At 48.7% G+C, this 11,989-nt stretch overlaps 1 protein-coding gene across 1 annotated transcript in view; it reads right to left on the reverse strand.

Annotated features, from left to right (window-relative positions):
• Positions 1-4,242, reverse strand: part of GNAS (GNAS complex locus) — a 132,339-nt gene extending 128,097 nt beyond the window's left edge. Inside the window, exon 1 of the mRNA XM_032126753.1 lies at positions 3,978-4,242. Within this exon, the coding sequence (XP_031982644.1) occupies positions 3,978-4,221 (244 nt within the window). The 5' untranslated portion in view covers positions 4,222-4,242. The remainder of the gene's footprint in view (positions 1-3,977) is intronic.
• Positions 4,243-11,989: the final 7,747 nt, after the last annotated feature.

The raw sequence follows: 11,989 nt of genomic DNA on the forward strand, positions 1-11,989 counted from the left end.
CAGGGCATATAAAATCAGTGGTATCTTCAGACAATTTCAACTTTACAGTCTTTGGTGGCATTTCCCCTTGCAGCATCCACAAAAGGAGGAGGATACCACCTCATTTCACAGCAGTGCCATGCACTGACATTTGCAAAGCATTCAGTCCCTGCAGTGATCGGTGCTGCAGCATGAAGAGTTCAACAGTTCTTTATTCAGTACAGGGTATGGACGGAGTGTCGCAAATAGGGCACAGGGTGACACATTGTATGAGGAGGACAAGAATATTGAATAGCTGCTCATTCACTGCACAACATCCATCTTGTGCCCTGAATGAAGCACCAGCCCTGTGGAAAAAAATACAATGTAAACCATACAAGGCAGTCTTTAATTATATGGCAGGCAGGGGGCTCACCATGCAGCACACACAGACAGGGTGACTGTGGTCAGTCTTCATGCTGGTATTCCCCAGCTTTTTAAAGTGTGTTTTTCTTCTGTTTAATATACTTCCCCATAAAAACTTCCCATTTGCATATCTTATATTCATATTTGCACCATCATGAATATTTTGCTTAAAACCATTTTTACTTAAGCACTAATGCAGGGAAGATTCAGAATGGCCATTATTTTATATGTTGTAGTTTAATATAAATATCTAGGGTGGCAAGTGCATATATCTCTATTGGTATATTGATAGCCACAGCTCCTTTTCAAGATGGGAATAAGCTACAAGTACTTTTTACATAGGCAAGAGTTCAGCCTGAGAGAGTGAAAAAGCGAAGTACACAGAGGTTGGCAAAGCACTGAGAGGGGACCAGCCCAAGTACACTCTCTTATAGCGAGCCAGATTCATTCTCTAAAGTCTTTAAAAGAAAAAAAAAAAAAAAAGAAAAAGATAGAGGAAAACCCACATTACCGTCACCAGTAAGAAAGCACACACATAATAGAATTGTTTTATGACAAAGTGTAAAATCTTTTCCCCCATAACCACACACTTTCACTTTTAGAGCCAGGATTGTTCTCAAACAAAAAAACAACCCCCATGCAGTGAAAAATCACCTCCTATTCCCAGTAGTATCCCTCACACTATGCTGCCAACATAACAGTGATTGTAATCTTGAAGTTGTGACTTGTACAGTTCACTAAACAAAATCCAGTGAGATTACACCTGGTTGAGCATTTCACAAAAACAAAGTAAAAAAACTCTACTCTATGGCAAGTACAAAGTCATATTATCGTCCCAAAACAGAATAGATGCAAGATCTTTGCTCTACTGTGATTAAGAGAAGTTCCAGGGCTTGGGAATTTACCTTATACAACTGTGGTGATGAAAAAGGACTGAAAATTTATTAAAGAAACCTAAATCAATTAATGGCATAAAGCTGTCCACTGAGTAACTACACTGCACACCCCTGAACACACAGATAAAATTATTAACTTCTCCTTCCAAAAAAGCGAACTACAATGTGGGAAGATAAGTACCAGTTGTGCTGAAGAGCATAACCTGAGTGGTACTCTGAATAACAGACTTGTATGTTACACACACACTACAACACAAAAACACACAGCACAGTGACTTTGTGCACTCCCTGTGTCCTGTACAGCTGACCATAGGAAGGAACACTCCACATTCCCAGCACAGCCCTTGGAAGTGCATGAGCTACTGCAGCCATATGTTACAAATAGTTTAGCCTTAGGGACAGGGCAGACCTGAAGCAACAGAGCAGTTTTCATTTAAATCTGTTACTCTCAAAGAAAGAGCTGGCACCCCGGTGTCCTTCACTGTCCATGTCAGCAATGCACTCCTACACGTCAGCCTAAAAAGTTGGGAACACAAATGAGAAACTCTAAGTATCTACTGCAGCTTTTGCCATTGAGCTTCAGCCCAAGTGAGGAGACACTCCTGGCTCTGCACTTTTTCCCCACCCTAACTCCATTCCTTAGAGGAAGACTCAGCTGCAGCTTTAAATCTCAGCTGGATGTTCCTGCCCCCTCATTAAGCATCACTGTCCTGCTCTGTGTGTGCAATCCCTAAGCATCTGTGCAGTCTCAGCACAGACACACTCAGCTGTGGCAGCAATACCTGCTGATGCACATGAAAGATCACCAAATGTACCCCAAACTTCATACTCCAGCTTAGAGGCAGAAAATTCTCAAAGCAACAGTGAGAGCGGGATGCAGGGGAGAAGCAGCAAGGGAAGGAAGCTAACTAGAAAACTGACAGTCCCCATGCAAGGAGCAGGGAAATGGGTCTGTTAGGCATCCCAAGATTTCCAAGAGGGCCAAAAAGTGACTTCCTGCTATTCAAGTCCAGGCTGAAATATAATAAACGACTGCCAGCATAACACTGACTCATATCCATCAGATTTATAAATCAGTACTTCGACAAAGAAAGCTCTCTCTGTTGGCTTCACCATAGACAACTCCAAACCACTCAGATGTGTTGTTTAACCCACTCACTGTTCAATGTCATTGCAGCAAAACCCAGCTCTTTATTAAAAACCAGGCAACTGAAATATCGCCACAGAAGCCTGTATAAGATAGCTTTTATGACTTAAAGGCTTGCAGATTAACATCAAAACTAGCCCTGCTGTTGGATTTTTTTCTGAGTTATTTAATTTACAAAGAGAGAAAAGTTCTCACGGCTCCTCCTTCATACACTTATTCACGACAGAACAAACTGGAAATACATTAAAACCAAACACCAAATGATAACATCCCTACAGGTATTGTGTGCTTGGAAGGAATGCACGTTGGGTAGAGATGTGATTCCTGACCAACAGTCACAGCACACAAGCTTTATTCTTCCCACAAGTGTTGCTCAACCCCCTTCCCACGAGAAGGAGGGACACCTTTATGAACAGACTTGCATCAGTATAGCTGCAACCACATCAAAAGAAGCTCTGCTTCTGGAATAGAAACTTTTACCACCAAGATGCAGAAAACTAGGTCCAGTATTGTTTTCTAAAGCTCCTTACAATTCAACTCCTCTGTTACAAGCTGCATATACACACCAAAAAGATGAAAGCCAAATTTTGCTGTTTATGTCCTACGCAACCACGCACGCTCTGAGGGTGAGAAGCGCTTAAGATATTTGTGAACATTTGAAAATATTCTCTATTATTCCAAGATGTTCAGGGTAACCTGTATTCCACCTGCATTGCACTGGGGGAAGAAGGAGTAGAAACATTTCCAGCCTCCTTCGACTTACCTGAAGGCCAATACATGACTTTCTACATCTGTTTGGGTTGGGGTCGTGTACCACACAAGGTCAGACATCACACAATTGGATAAATAAATTGCCTTTCCATAAGGCACCCCTCGGGAAGGCACAGCCGGTGCTGTCACCGTGCAGGAGCATCCCCGCCCGTGAGCCCTGCGCAGCCCAGGGCAGGGACGAGCTGCCATGCAGGGAACAAGGGCTGGTGCACGGGGCAGCGCTGGATGGAACCGCGCAGCCCGAGAGGCTGCATCTCCCCGCTGTGCATTCGGGGAGGCGGAGCAGACAACGGCAAATCACTCCCGCACACAGAAAACTCGGGCTGGCTCCTTACGGGAGAGCCGCCCCCGCTCAGCCACCGCTGCTGCTGCCGCGGTCCCGCTGCGTGGCTCTGTGTGAGCAGCCAGCGTGGGGACAGGCGGCCGCGGCTCCGTTCTGGCGCCGAGCATCACCTTCACGGGGGTGCGGAGGCTGCTCCTTCCCTCGGGCCGGCCACCGGCTCCTACCGTACACAGCGGCACCTGCGGCCACGGACCCCCCCACAGCCCCGGTATCCCCGCAAATCCCGGCCGCGTTCCCCCCGCGCTGCCGCAGCCCCGCCGAGCCCCCGGCCCCGGAGCCCCCGCCCGGCGCCGCCGCCACGTGCGCGCCCGCCCCGCCCCGGAGCCCCCGCGGCCGCCGCCCCCTCCGCCCGCTCCGGCACCGGCAGCGGCCTCGGGCCCCGCACCTGCCGGGCAGGGCTGAACCGAACCGCGCCGGGCTGCGCCGCCCCGCTCACCCAGCAGCAGCAGTCGGTGCGTCTGCTTGTACTCGCGCTTCTCCGCCTTCAGCGTCTTGTCGATGCTCTTGCTCCGCTTCTTGTCCGCCCGCTCCTTGGCCACCAGGTCCTGCCGCAGCCGGTGCCGCACCTGCGGGTCCCCGTGCTCCGCCGGCGCGGGGGTGTCCGGCTCGCCGCGGCTGCCGTAGGGCGCGGAGGGGTGCGCGGCGGCCAGGCGGGAGCGCAGGCTGTAGCACAGCCCCATGGTGCCGGAGCCGCCCGCCCTACGGCGCCGCGGGCATCGCTCTCCGCCGGGGCGGGCAGGGCGAGGCGGCGGCGCCCGGCGGCCTCTTAAAGCGGCCCCGCTCGGCCGGGCGCGGAGCGCGGGTCCCGTCCCGTCCCGCCCTCCCGGCCGGTCCCGCGCCGCGGCCGGCGGGAGCGGCCGCACGTGATGCGGACATGTTTACCGTATTCTCTGGAAAGCGGCCCCCGCCGCAGCCGCCGGCCCTGCGGGGGAGCGGCCGCCGCGCCCCCCGCCTGCCCCCCCCGAGGAGCGGGGGTCGCGTCCCGCAGCGCCCGGGGCCGGCGGCGACCTGCGGGCTGTCTGCGGACCCCCTTCCCGCCCCGCGGGGAGAGCTGGGGGTCAGCGCTTCCCATTCCCCGCACCCCAAACCGCCGGAGCCAGCGCTGGCCTGACGTTTCACCCCGGCTTTTGCCAGGTCGGGACCTGAGCCGACATCCCATCGTGAGGATGCTGCGGCGGCGGGGAGAGCGCTGGTCCACAGAGAGCTGTGTCCAGCTTGGACACTGCGCCTGAGCTCTTCAACACAACACCTGAGCCTACTGGAAAGAAGGACATGGCACCAACACCTGTGCCATTTTCATGCCCCGTTTTTAATTCACTTCCTGCCACGCACATATTTGTCAGTGACTTCTTGTTATTTTCTACCAATGCCGTCATCCAGTGGAGAAGTTACTGATGAACTTCCTCTGGAGGCACCACATTTGCCTTCTGACAACAAACTTCACATTCACCTCCTCAGTCCTCTCAGTTTACCTGGCCTGGGGTGATGATGCCGGTTGGGGCCATGCCCCCTTCCCTGGCAGCACGGTCCATGCACAGCACTGCCAGCTTTGTCATGCTGTATTTTCTACTCATCTCCGGCCAGCTCTGAGCATTCACTTATGAGATGACTAATGGTCTCTGGGGCCTGGCCACACATCCTGCACTCTGGAGTTGAAGCTTTCCAACCAGCTCTCTGTGCTGTAGCCTGTCCTCTGCAAATAGCCCGTGTCGTTCTCACTGAAATCTCCATTTCTCCTCTCAGTGCTTGCTCACAAGTTAGGTGTCTTCTTGATGCAAATTTCTCTTTCAAAATCTCCTGGAATTGTTACAGCAATTGGTAAGTGTAAGAATGAAATCACTACACGGCAGGGAAGTTCAGTTTGCACATCACTGTTAGCCCAAGGTTCAGCAGCAGTTGCTGCCTGTTGCAGCAATTAATCCACCTCACATCAGGCTCGAGATGCCCACATGACTCATTCTGTCTCCACTGTTGTAATGCCTTTTCCTCTGGGACCCAGAGTTCGTTCTTTTGATGAACACACCCCTGAGATTGTAGTATAACAAGAAAATGTAAAGGTCAGCCTAGAACATTATTAATAGTTTTCTTTCTCTTCCTGTGCTTTTTGGAGAGACACTGAGATGAGATGCATCTTATACTTGCAGACAGGACAGTTCTTTGAAACAGGCTGGTTTGTGGGGATCTCTCCATGTGCCACCTGCAAAAAGGAAAGGGAACTCTCCTGAGGACTGTGAATAAAACAAACAAACCCAAAAACTAAAATGACAAACTAGTAGGAACATTCAGCCTATAAGTTTGTTCTCCTGACTCTGGGGGTAGGCAGGTAGAGTTTTCCTGTTGGTGCAATTCACAGCAAGACAAGTTTAAGGTCAGCCTGTCTTGGTTTGGTTACTCTGAAAACTTTCAGTGCAGGTGACAAGTTCTGCAAAGCACACCAAGCCTTTCTTGGCTGTAATGTCCATCCTCTGAAATAGAAATCTGAAAATGAAGTAGGATTCCAAAGTGGAAGACAGGCTTTCCCTCATCCTATTATTCCAAACCCCTAGAATAACTCATAAAACTTACAAATTACTTGTTTCAGGAAATCAGAAATCTCATATCCTGCTGTAGCCCTGGCTATGGCGCTGCCCGTGGTTACAGCATAGACGTAGTTATTTGAATTCCAGCTATTAACAATGCCAGCCACAGTTCATCACTTCCCTGCTTACACCAGTTTCAGCTAGTGGCAAAAAGTGACAGCAAGGGTAAAGTCACATGTTTCACCTGGGTAAGACTGCATGACACAGACTGACAGCTTTTTGAAAGCAGCAGTTTCAAAGATAGAAGAGGAAATTACCTTCAAGATCTGCCTCTTCCTGACAGGAGGGAGGAAGGGAATAGACAGTTGTCCTTCCCTGAGCACTGGGCTGCAGATCTCTCTGCATATTTATTCTGCTGTTTCTACCATGAAACTGGGGTGGGAAAGGGGAGAGGTTAAAAAGCAGAGGGTCATTTGGGAATGCAGAAAATATTAAGGAAGAAAAGAAAAGAGGCAGCAACTGTGAGACTTCAACATTAAAAGAAGACACATGGACACAAGCAAAAATAGTTGGATCAACACTAGGAAATTTGACAACAAGAGAAATGTAGATGAGTAAAATTTGCATTTATTTGTACCTTGGGAAGGAAAATAATTGACTGAACTCAAACTCCCACCCCTTTTAGTGATCCATATGTACAAGCCTCATTTCTTGGTGCAAAGCAGCATGTGTCAGCCCTGCTGCTGGCACTGCCCTCCCACAGGCAGCCGCTCTCCAGGGCCTCAGTTTGCACTCAGCTTTTCCAGTGTAGGTGGCTGTAGCCTGGCACGGTGGTTAAAGACATCTGAGTAAAGGCTTAGCTCTTGAACCTGCTGTGCACTGTCTGGCTGGAGCAACAAAGGGTGCTGAGCACTCCTGAAAATAAATCCTGCCACCCAGTTACAAAACAAGGCTTTATGGGCATAAGGAGAGAAATCTACATTTGTGGGATTTGTTCAGTGTTTATATGACTAAACACCCACTGCAGACTGTGAGAGTTTTCCATTCATTTTAGCTGAAGCAGGTTCTATCTGGTCTTTGCTTTTGGTTCTTTCCTTCACTTAACTCCTATTTTGCTGTCATTTCTCTGTTTCCTACATTGTAGTTTGGATCTAAAATGGTGACTAAGTGCCTAATTTCAATCATGGATTCCTAAATCCTTGTTTAAGTATAAATCCAAACTGTTAATTTTTTGTCTTCTTTCTGAAGAAATCTGAAAATCAAGAGCTCCTGATACCTATAACACAAAGCCACTGTCACTGGCCTTGTCACATCTCTTAATCTAAAAGGTGGCTCATCTGTAAAGTAAACATTGTGATGCACAGATAAGGCACGATGGGTAGAATTAGCTCCATTTGAAATGTATTTCAGATATAAAATGACAAGAGGTATTGGTGCTTCTAGCCATGGCAAAGTGTCTGGAGACATGGTCAACAAACAGTGTTGCTGTTCCTGCACAGCAGCTTTCAGCTTCCACCTGGGCTCATGGGGCGTGGGCTGAGCAAAGCCACCTCCATCTAGGATATCCAAGTCCATTCCATGTATGAAAAAGGCAAAGTCTTTATTTGGAGAGACTGGAGCATGTAGATACAGCTGGGGGAGGGGACGATGTCCTGGTCTAAATGTCAGTTCTGACTGACACCCTTCCAGTCCATGTTGGTTCCCATCAGCCACAGGGATAAGTCCTGGACTCCAGGAGCAAAGCTCTGCACTTCACTGTGTGTGGTGTGTAGCTGAATAGATAAACATCTGACTTATTCATATCCTGATTAACTTTATGCAGAGGTGTGTTATCCCACGGTGATTTCCATGAGATCTTTCATCCCCATATCCAGCATTTGTCCTCTCTCTGGTCCTGACAATGCAGTGAGGGATAGAAGATCAGGCACAGAACCAGCCAGTATCACCATCCAAGCTCCAAAGTACAAACTTTTCAGTCTCAAATACAATAAAACTTGCTACCTTTCCCCTTGGCTATCGTAATGGTTGGTTTTCCCCTGATTATCTCGGTTTGTGGCTTCATGCCCAAGTTTTCTTTTAGGGATATCAAAATATTTTCACTTCCCCCTCCCCCCCCCCCCCCCAGACCATGTGTGAGGTTCTCTAGAGCGGCCTTCTCTGTCCTAGAGCTGCCACCTGAAAACGTATTTATGGCTTCAGGTGGAAAAGAGTAAATCCCATTGTCAAATCCCCTCCATTCAGACATTACTTAACCAGATGACTGAGCCAATTCCACTGATTTTGCTGGGCTTTACACACAAATCTGGCATTAACTTGGCATAGAAGAGGCGCCCTGAGCTGGGCTAGAAAGCCACTGGGATTGCACTTGCGAAAACAGCAAAGCAATATTTTGATAAAGCAGTTTATTCGCATTTCTTAACTGCTTTCCCTACAGCCTGCAGATACTTCCTGCTTCCCCTCTGTCCCTCTCCAGCAGATAAAGGGACACATTTGTTGTTGAGATCATTGTGGCACCCTCAGCAAGCCGAGGTTGTCATGGGACTCCCTGCACAAACAGAGCAGGTTTTCAAGGATAATACACAACATAAATGAGCAGTCTTGTTCTGTCAACAAAGTCCGTGTGTTTATAAGGACCCTCGAACGTGTTTTTAAAAATACTTGGGCGGGTATTTTTAGCTGTGAGAGCCTGTGCAGCCTCCCCTAACACACCGATACTGTTCTGGGCGCCGCTCTCCCCCTCGCCCAGGTATCCGCAGCCATCCGACGGCGGAACTCCCACCCGGGGATGTTTCTGCAGGAGCAGAGCCCTGAACAGAGCACAGCCCCGTGTTGTTCAGGCTGCACTGACATCTGTTGGCTCTTATCAACCCGGGTAGGAAAAAACAAGCCCGTGTGGTTTCACGCATTGAGATAGCGCCTGCGGCAGGAACGAGAGCCGGGGCGAGCGATGCTGCAATAACAGCGCTCGCATCGGGGCGATAAGGGACTCACAGACAGCCCCGGCCAGCAGCAAGGGCGAGCACTTAGAAAACTCGGTTGGCAATGACCGTGTTCCCTGTGAAACATGCAATTCCTTCAGCGATCGTCCTTCCAATGCCGCGGCTGTCCTCGTATCCTAAAGGAGCACGAGTCGCCTTTCTGAAGGAGAAGGTTGAAGCCAGCCTGTGTTGCTTCACAGCAAGCGCGTTCCTCAGTCCATGTGACTAATTAAAGCAGTAGGACACGAACACTCATCTCTGAATCAGTGTCTGAAGACATCACACAACCTTTTGGAAAAAGCAAGTAAGATCTGAGCAAAGCGTTTCAGCTGAAGTAGCAAACTCTTACTCAGATGTACAGTTTGGATAACATAACTGCATGTTTAGTGTAATAAGCAGAAAACAACTGTATGTCCTGGAGTTCAGCCAGCATCCTGCTTTGGTTAAAAGCTCCGTGCTGCAAACCCTGTATCGTATGTCAATGCTCTTAATTACGGAATTAACACAAGGCTGAACTGAAGTGGGTAACAGGGCTACATACTGCTCTGTCAGCCTTAGCGATGGAGCAATTACAGACCTCTGGTTTGAGTGACTAAAACCTGAAGTGTGGCAAGTCCCAGGCCTGACTCTGCAGCCCAAGGGGGTTTCTGAGAAACACTCTGCAAACAAGGACCCAGCTGATTTGGGCACTGATGGTCCCACAGCACTTTGTGAGCAAGAGAAAGGGCAAACAAGTAGCAGGGAGGTATTGTGGGCATGGAAGGATGTCATGTGGAAGAGGACTTTTAGAATAGCATGGTCTGGAGGCTTGAGAGAAATGGAGACTACCATCAATTTTCTCTTTGAGTGGAAACGATCCCAGAAATCCTTGTCCCTGCTATTCCTCACAAATACTTGTTATATGATTGGGTCAACAGCATTTAATTTTGGCTACAATGTATAATCTCATTTTTTAATGTCAAATTTGCCCTTTGATTTTAAAAGACAGCTTGTGCTGTTCAGGTTCTGAAATAATTTAAAACAGAATTAGCTGATTTTACAGCTTTATAAATCTGTCCTGGTTGGCTCCAGTGTAAGTAGGTTGTTAAATTCTACCAGTAGAGATTTCATAATTTCTCTGAGCGCTGCAGTTTAATATTTGCCATTGAAGCACTGGGTCAGGCTGACTTTGCCTGCTAGTCTTCACTGTTCTCATGCATCTTTAAAGGAGAAAATGTCAGAGAAACAAGGGATCTACTTTTCTTGGTGAAAAAAGCACAGAACACGAAAGCACCGCTGGCTGCACAGGACAGGGAACATGGGGAAGGCTGGTGTCCCCACTTCCAGCAAGCCCTGGAGCAGCCTGGCAGCTCTGCCACTGAACCTCTGTGCCAACACACTCCAGAGCCAAGGGAGAGTGGGAGCTGCCAGGACCACGGAGGCTGAGCAAACCCAGGCTCTCAGGAAGGTACTGCAGTGACGTTCCCACAAGAGCTGGGAAGCAGCAGCCCTGCAGAGCAGTTGGAGCTCTCACTTACACCTTCTCTGTGTATTTTTTCATGTTGCCTGACAGCTGCTTGTCATTAGGACTGCAGGAAATAGAGGCATCGATGCACTGTAGCTGCAGTTGTGGTCATAATTATGTGATCTGATTATTTGTGCACTGCTTCCAGGGCAAGATACCATCAAGTGACTGGGAAGGGAACAGGGGAAATGCTCCCAGAGCACAGCAGCTGCATCTGCTCTGTGTCACACACTGTCACTCGACCCCAGCTGTGGGGATGGTGTCAGAGCTTCCCCAGACACGGGCTCCTGATAAGTCAATCACAGCAGTGAAGTAGCAGGTTTTGGCCTATTCCCTGCTTGCAGTAGTGCAATTTACACCCTCAGTTAATGAACTCTGAAACTACAGTGGAGAGTTTCCTCAGGGGCAGTTACATGTGCACACGGAGAGATTTTTAATGTTGTCCTCTGCCACATCACTGTGAGATGAGCTCAGCTGGCAGCAGGAGATGCCCCACGGCCGGGAAGCCCATCCTTCCCCTGCACGAAGCTGTGGCTGGTGCCGAGAGCTGGAGTCCTCTAGATGTCACCAGTGCCACGGGCTGGCTGTGCCTGGTCCTGCGGTACCACGTCCCTCAAAGTGTCCACCAAGAGCAAAGGCAGAGCTGCTGCTTTGAGATGGCCAGCTTCAGTGCCGTCTGTAAGCTGCTAATGAGGCCCCAGTGTATTAACACCAGCCTCATTAAAATTTAAAAAAAGAACAAAACTGCTTCATTTCTTTCTCACCGTTTTGGCTGTTCTTTCGCTCCATGCTTTCTCACATCTTCTGTCTCATCAGTCCAGGGGTCTGCCTGTTCTTCCTCCTTGCTAATGCTGCAGTGCTCAGGTGCAAGCACAAAAGGGAGCGATCCGGAGTTTTTCACCTCTCCTCTTCTGGTGCAACAACAGAAAAAAACCATTGGAAAATACAATGTTCTCTCTCATCCTCCTCACGTGCTGTATTTTGCTGTTACTTCACTGTCGTATTTTTCAACTTCCCAGTGGTTTCTGTAGAATAAGGATTAACTCTTTGCCTGGACGGAGCGAAACACTCCAGGCTGGAGTGTCCAAGGAAAAGACTTGTGTTTTTTAGAACTGAGAGACAGCTGCCCTTCACCCAGGAGGGTCCTTCAGTGCCAAGCTGGAGACCTTCAGCCTCCACTGAACAAAATGGAAAGGTCCAAGTGAAAGAGAGAACAGCGGAAAAAACAGGAAAAAAAAACCTTGAAGCCTCTCATTTATAAAGCCCTCCTGGAAGTGCAAAGCATTAATGATTGCCCTTGCTGTTATTACTACTGAAAATATTACAAGAGAATGGAACAATGAAGGCAATGAAGTCTTTTCATGATAACAAACAGTTCCATGTGGCAAAAAAGACACCTTTGTTAACATGATACAAGATACTTTGGTTTCACTTCCATTTAAAAATG

This window comes from Corvus moneduloides, chromosome 17 (genome assembly GCF_009650955.1).
Source record: "Corvus moneduloides isolate bCorMon1 chromosome 17, bCorMon1.pri, whole genome shotgun sequence".
Taxonomy (NCBI): Eukaryota; Metazoa; Chordata; class Aves; order Passeriformes; family Corvidae; genus Corvus; species Corvus moneduloides.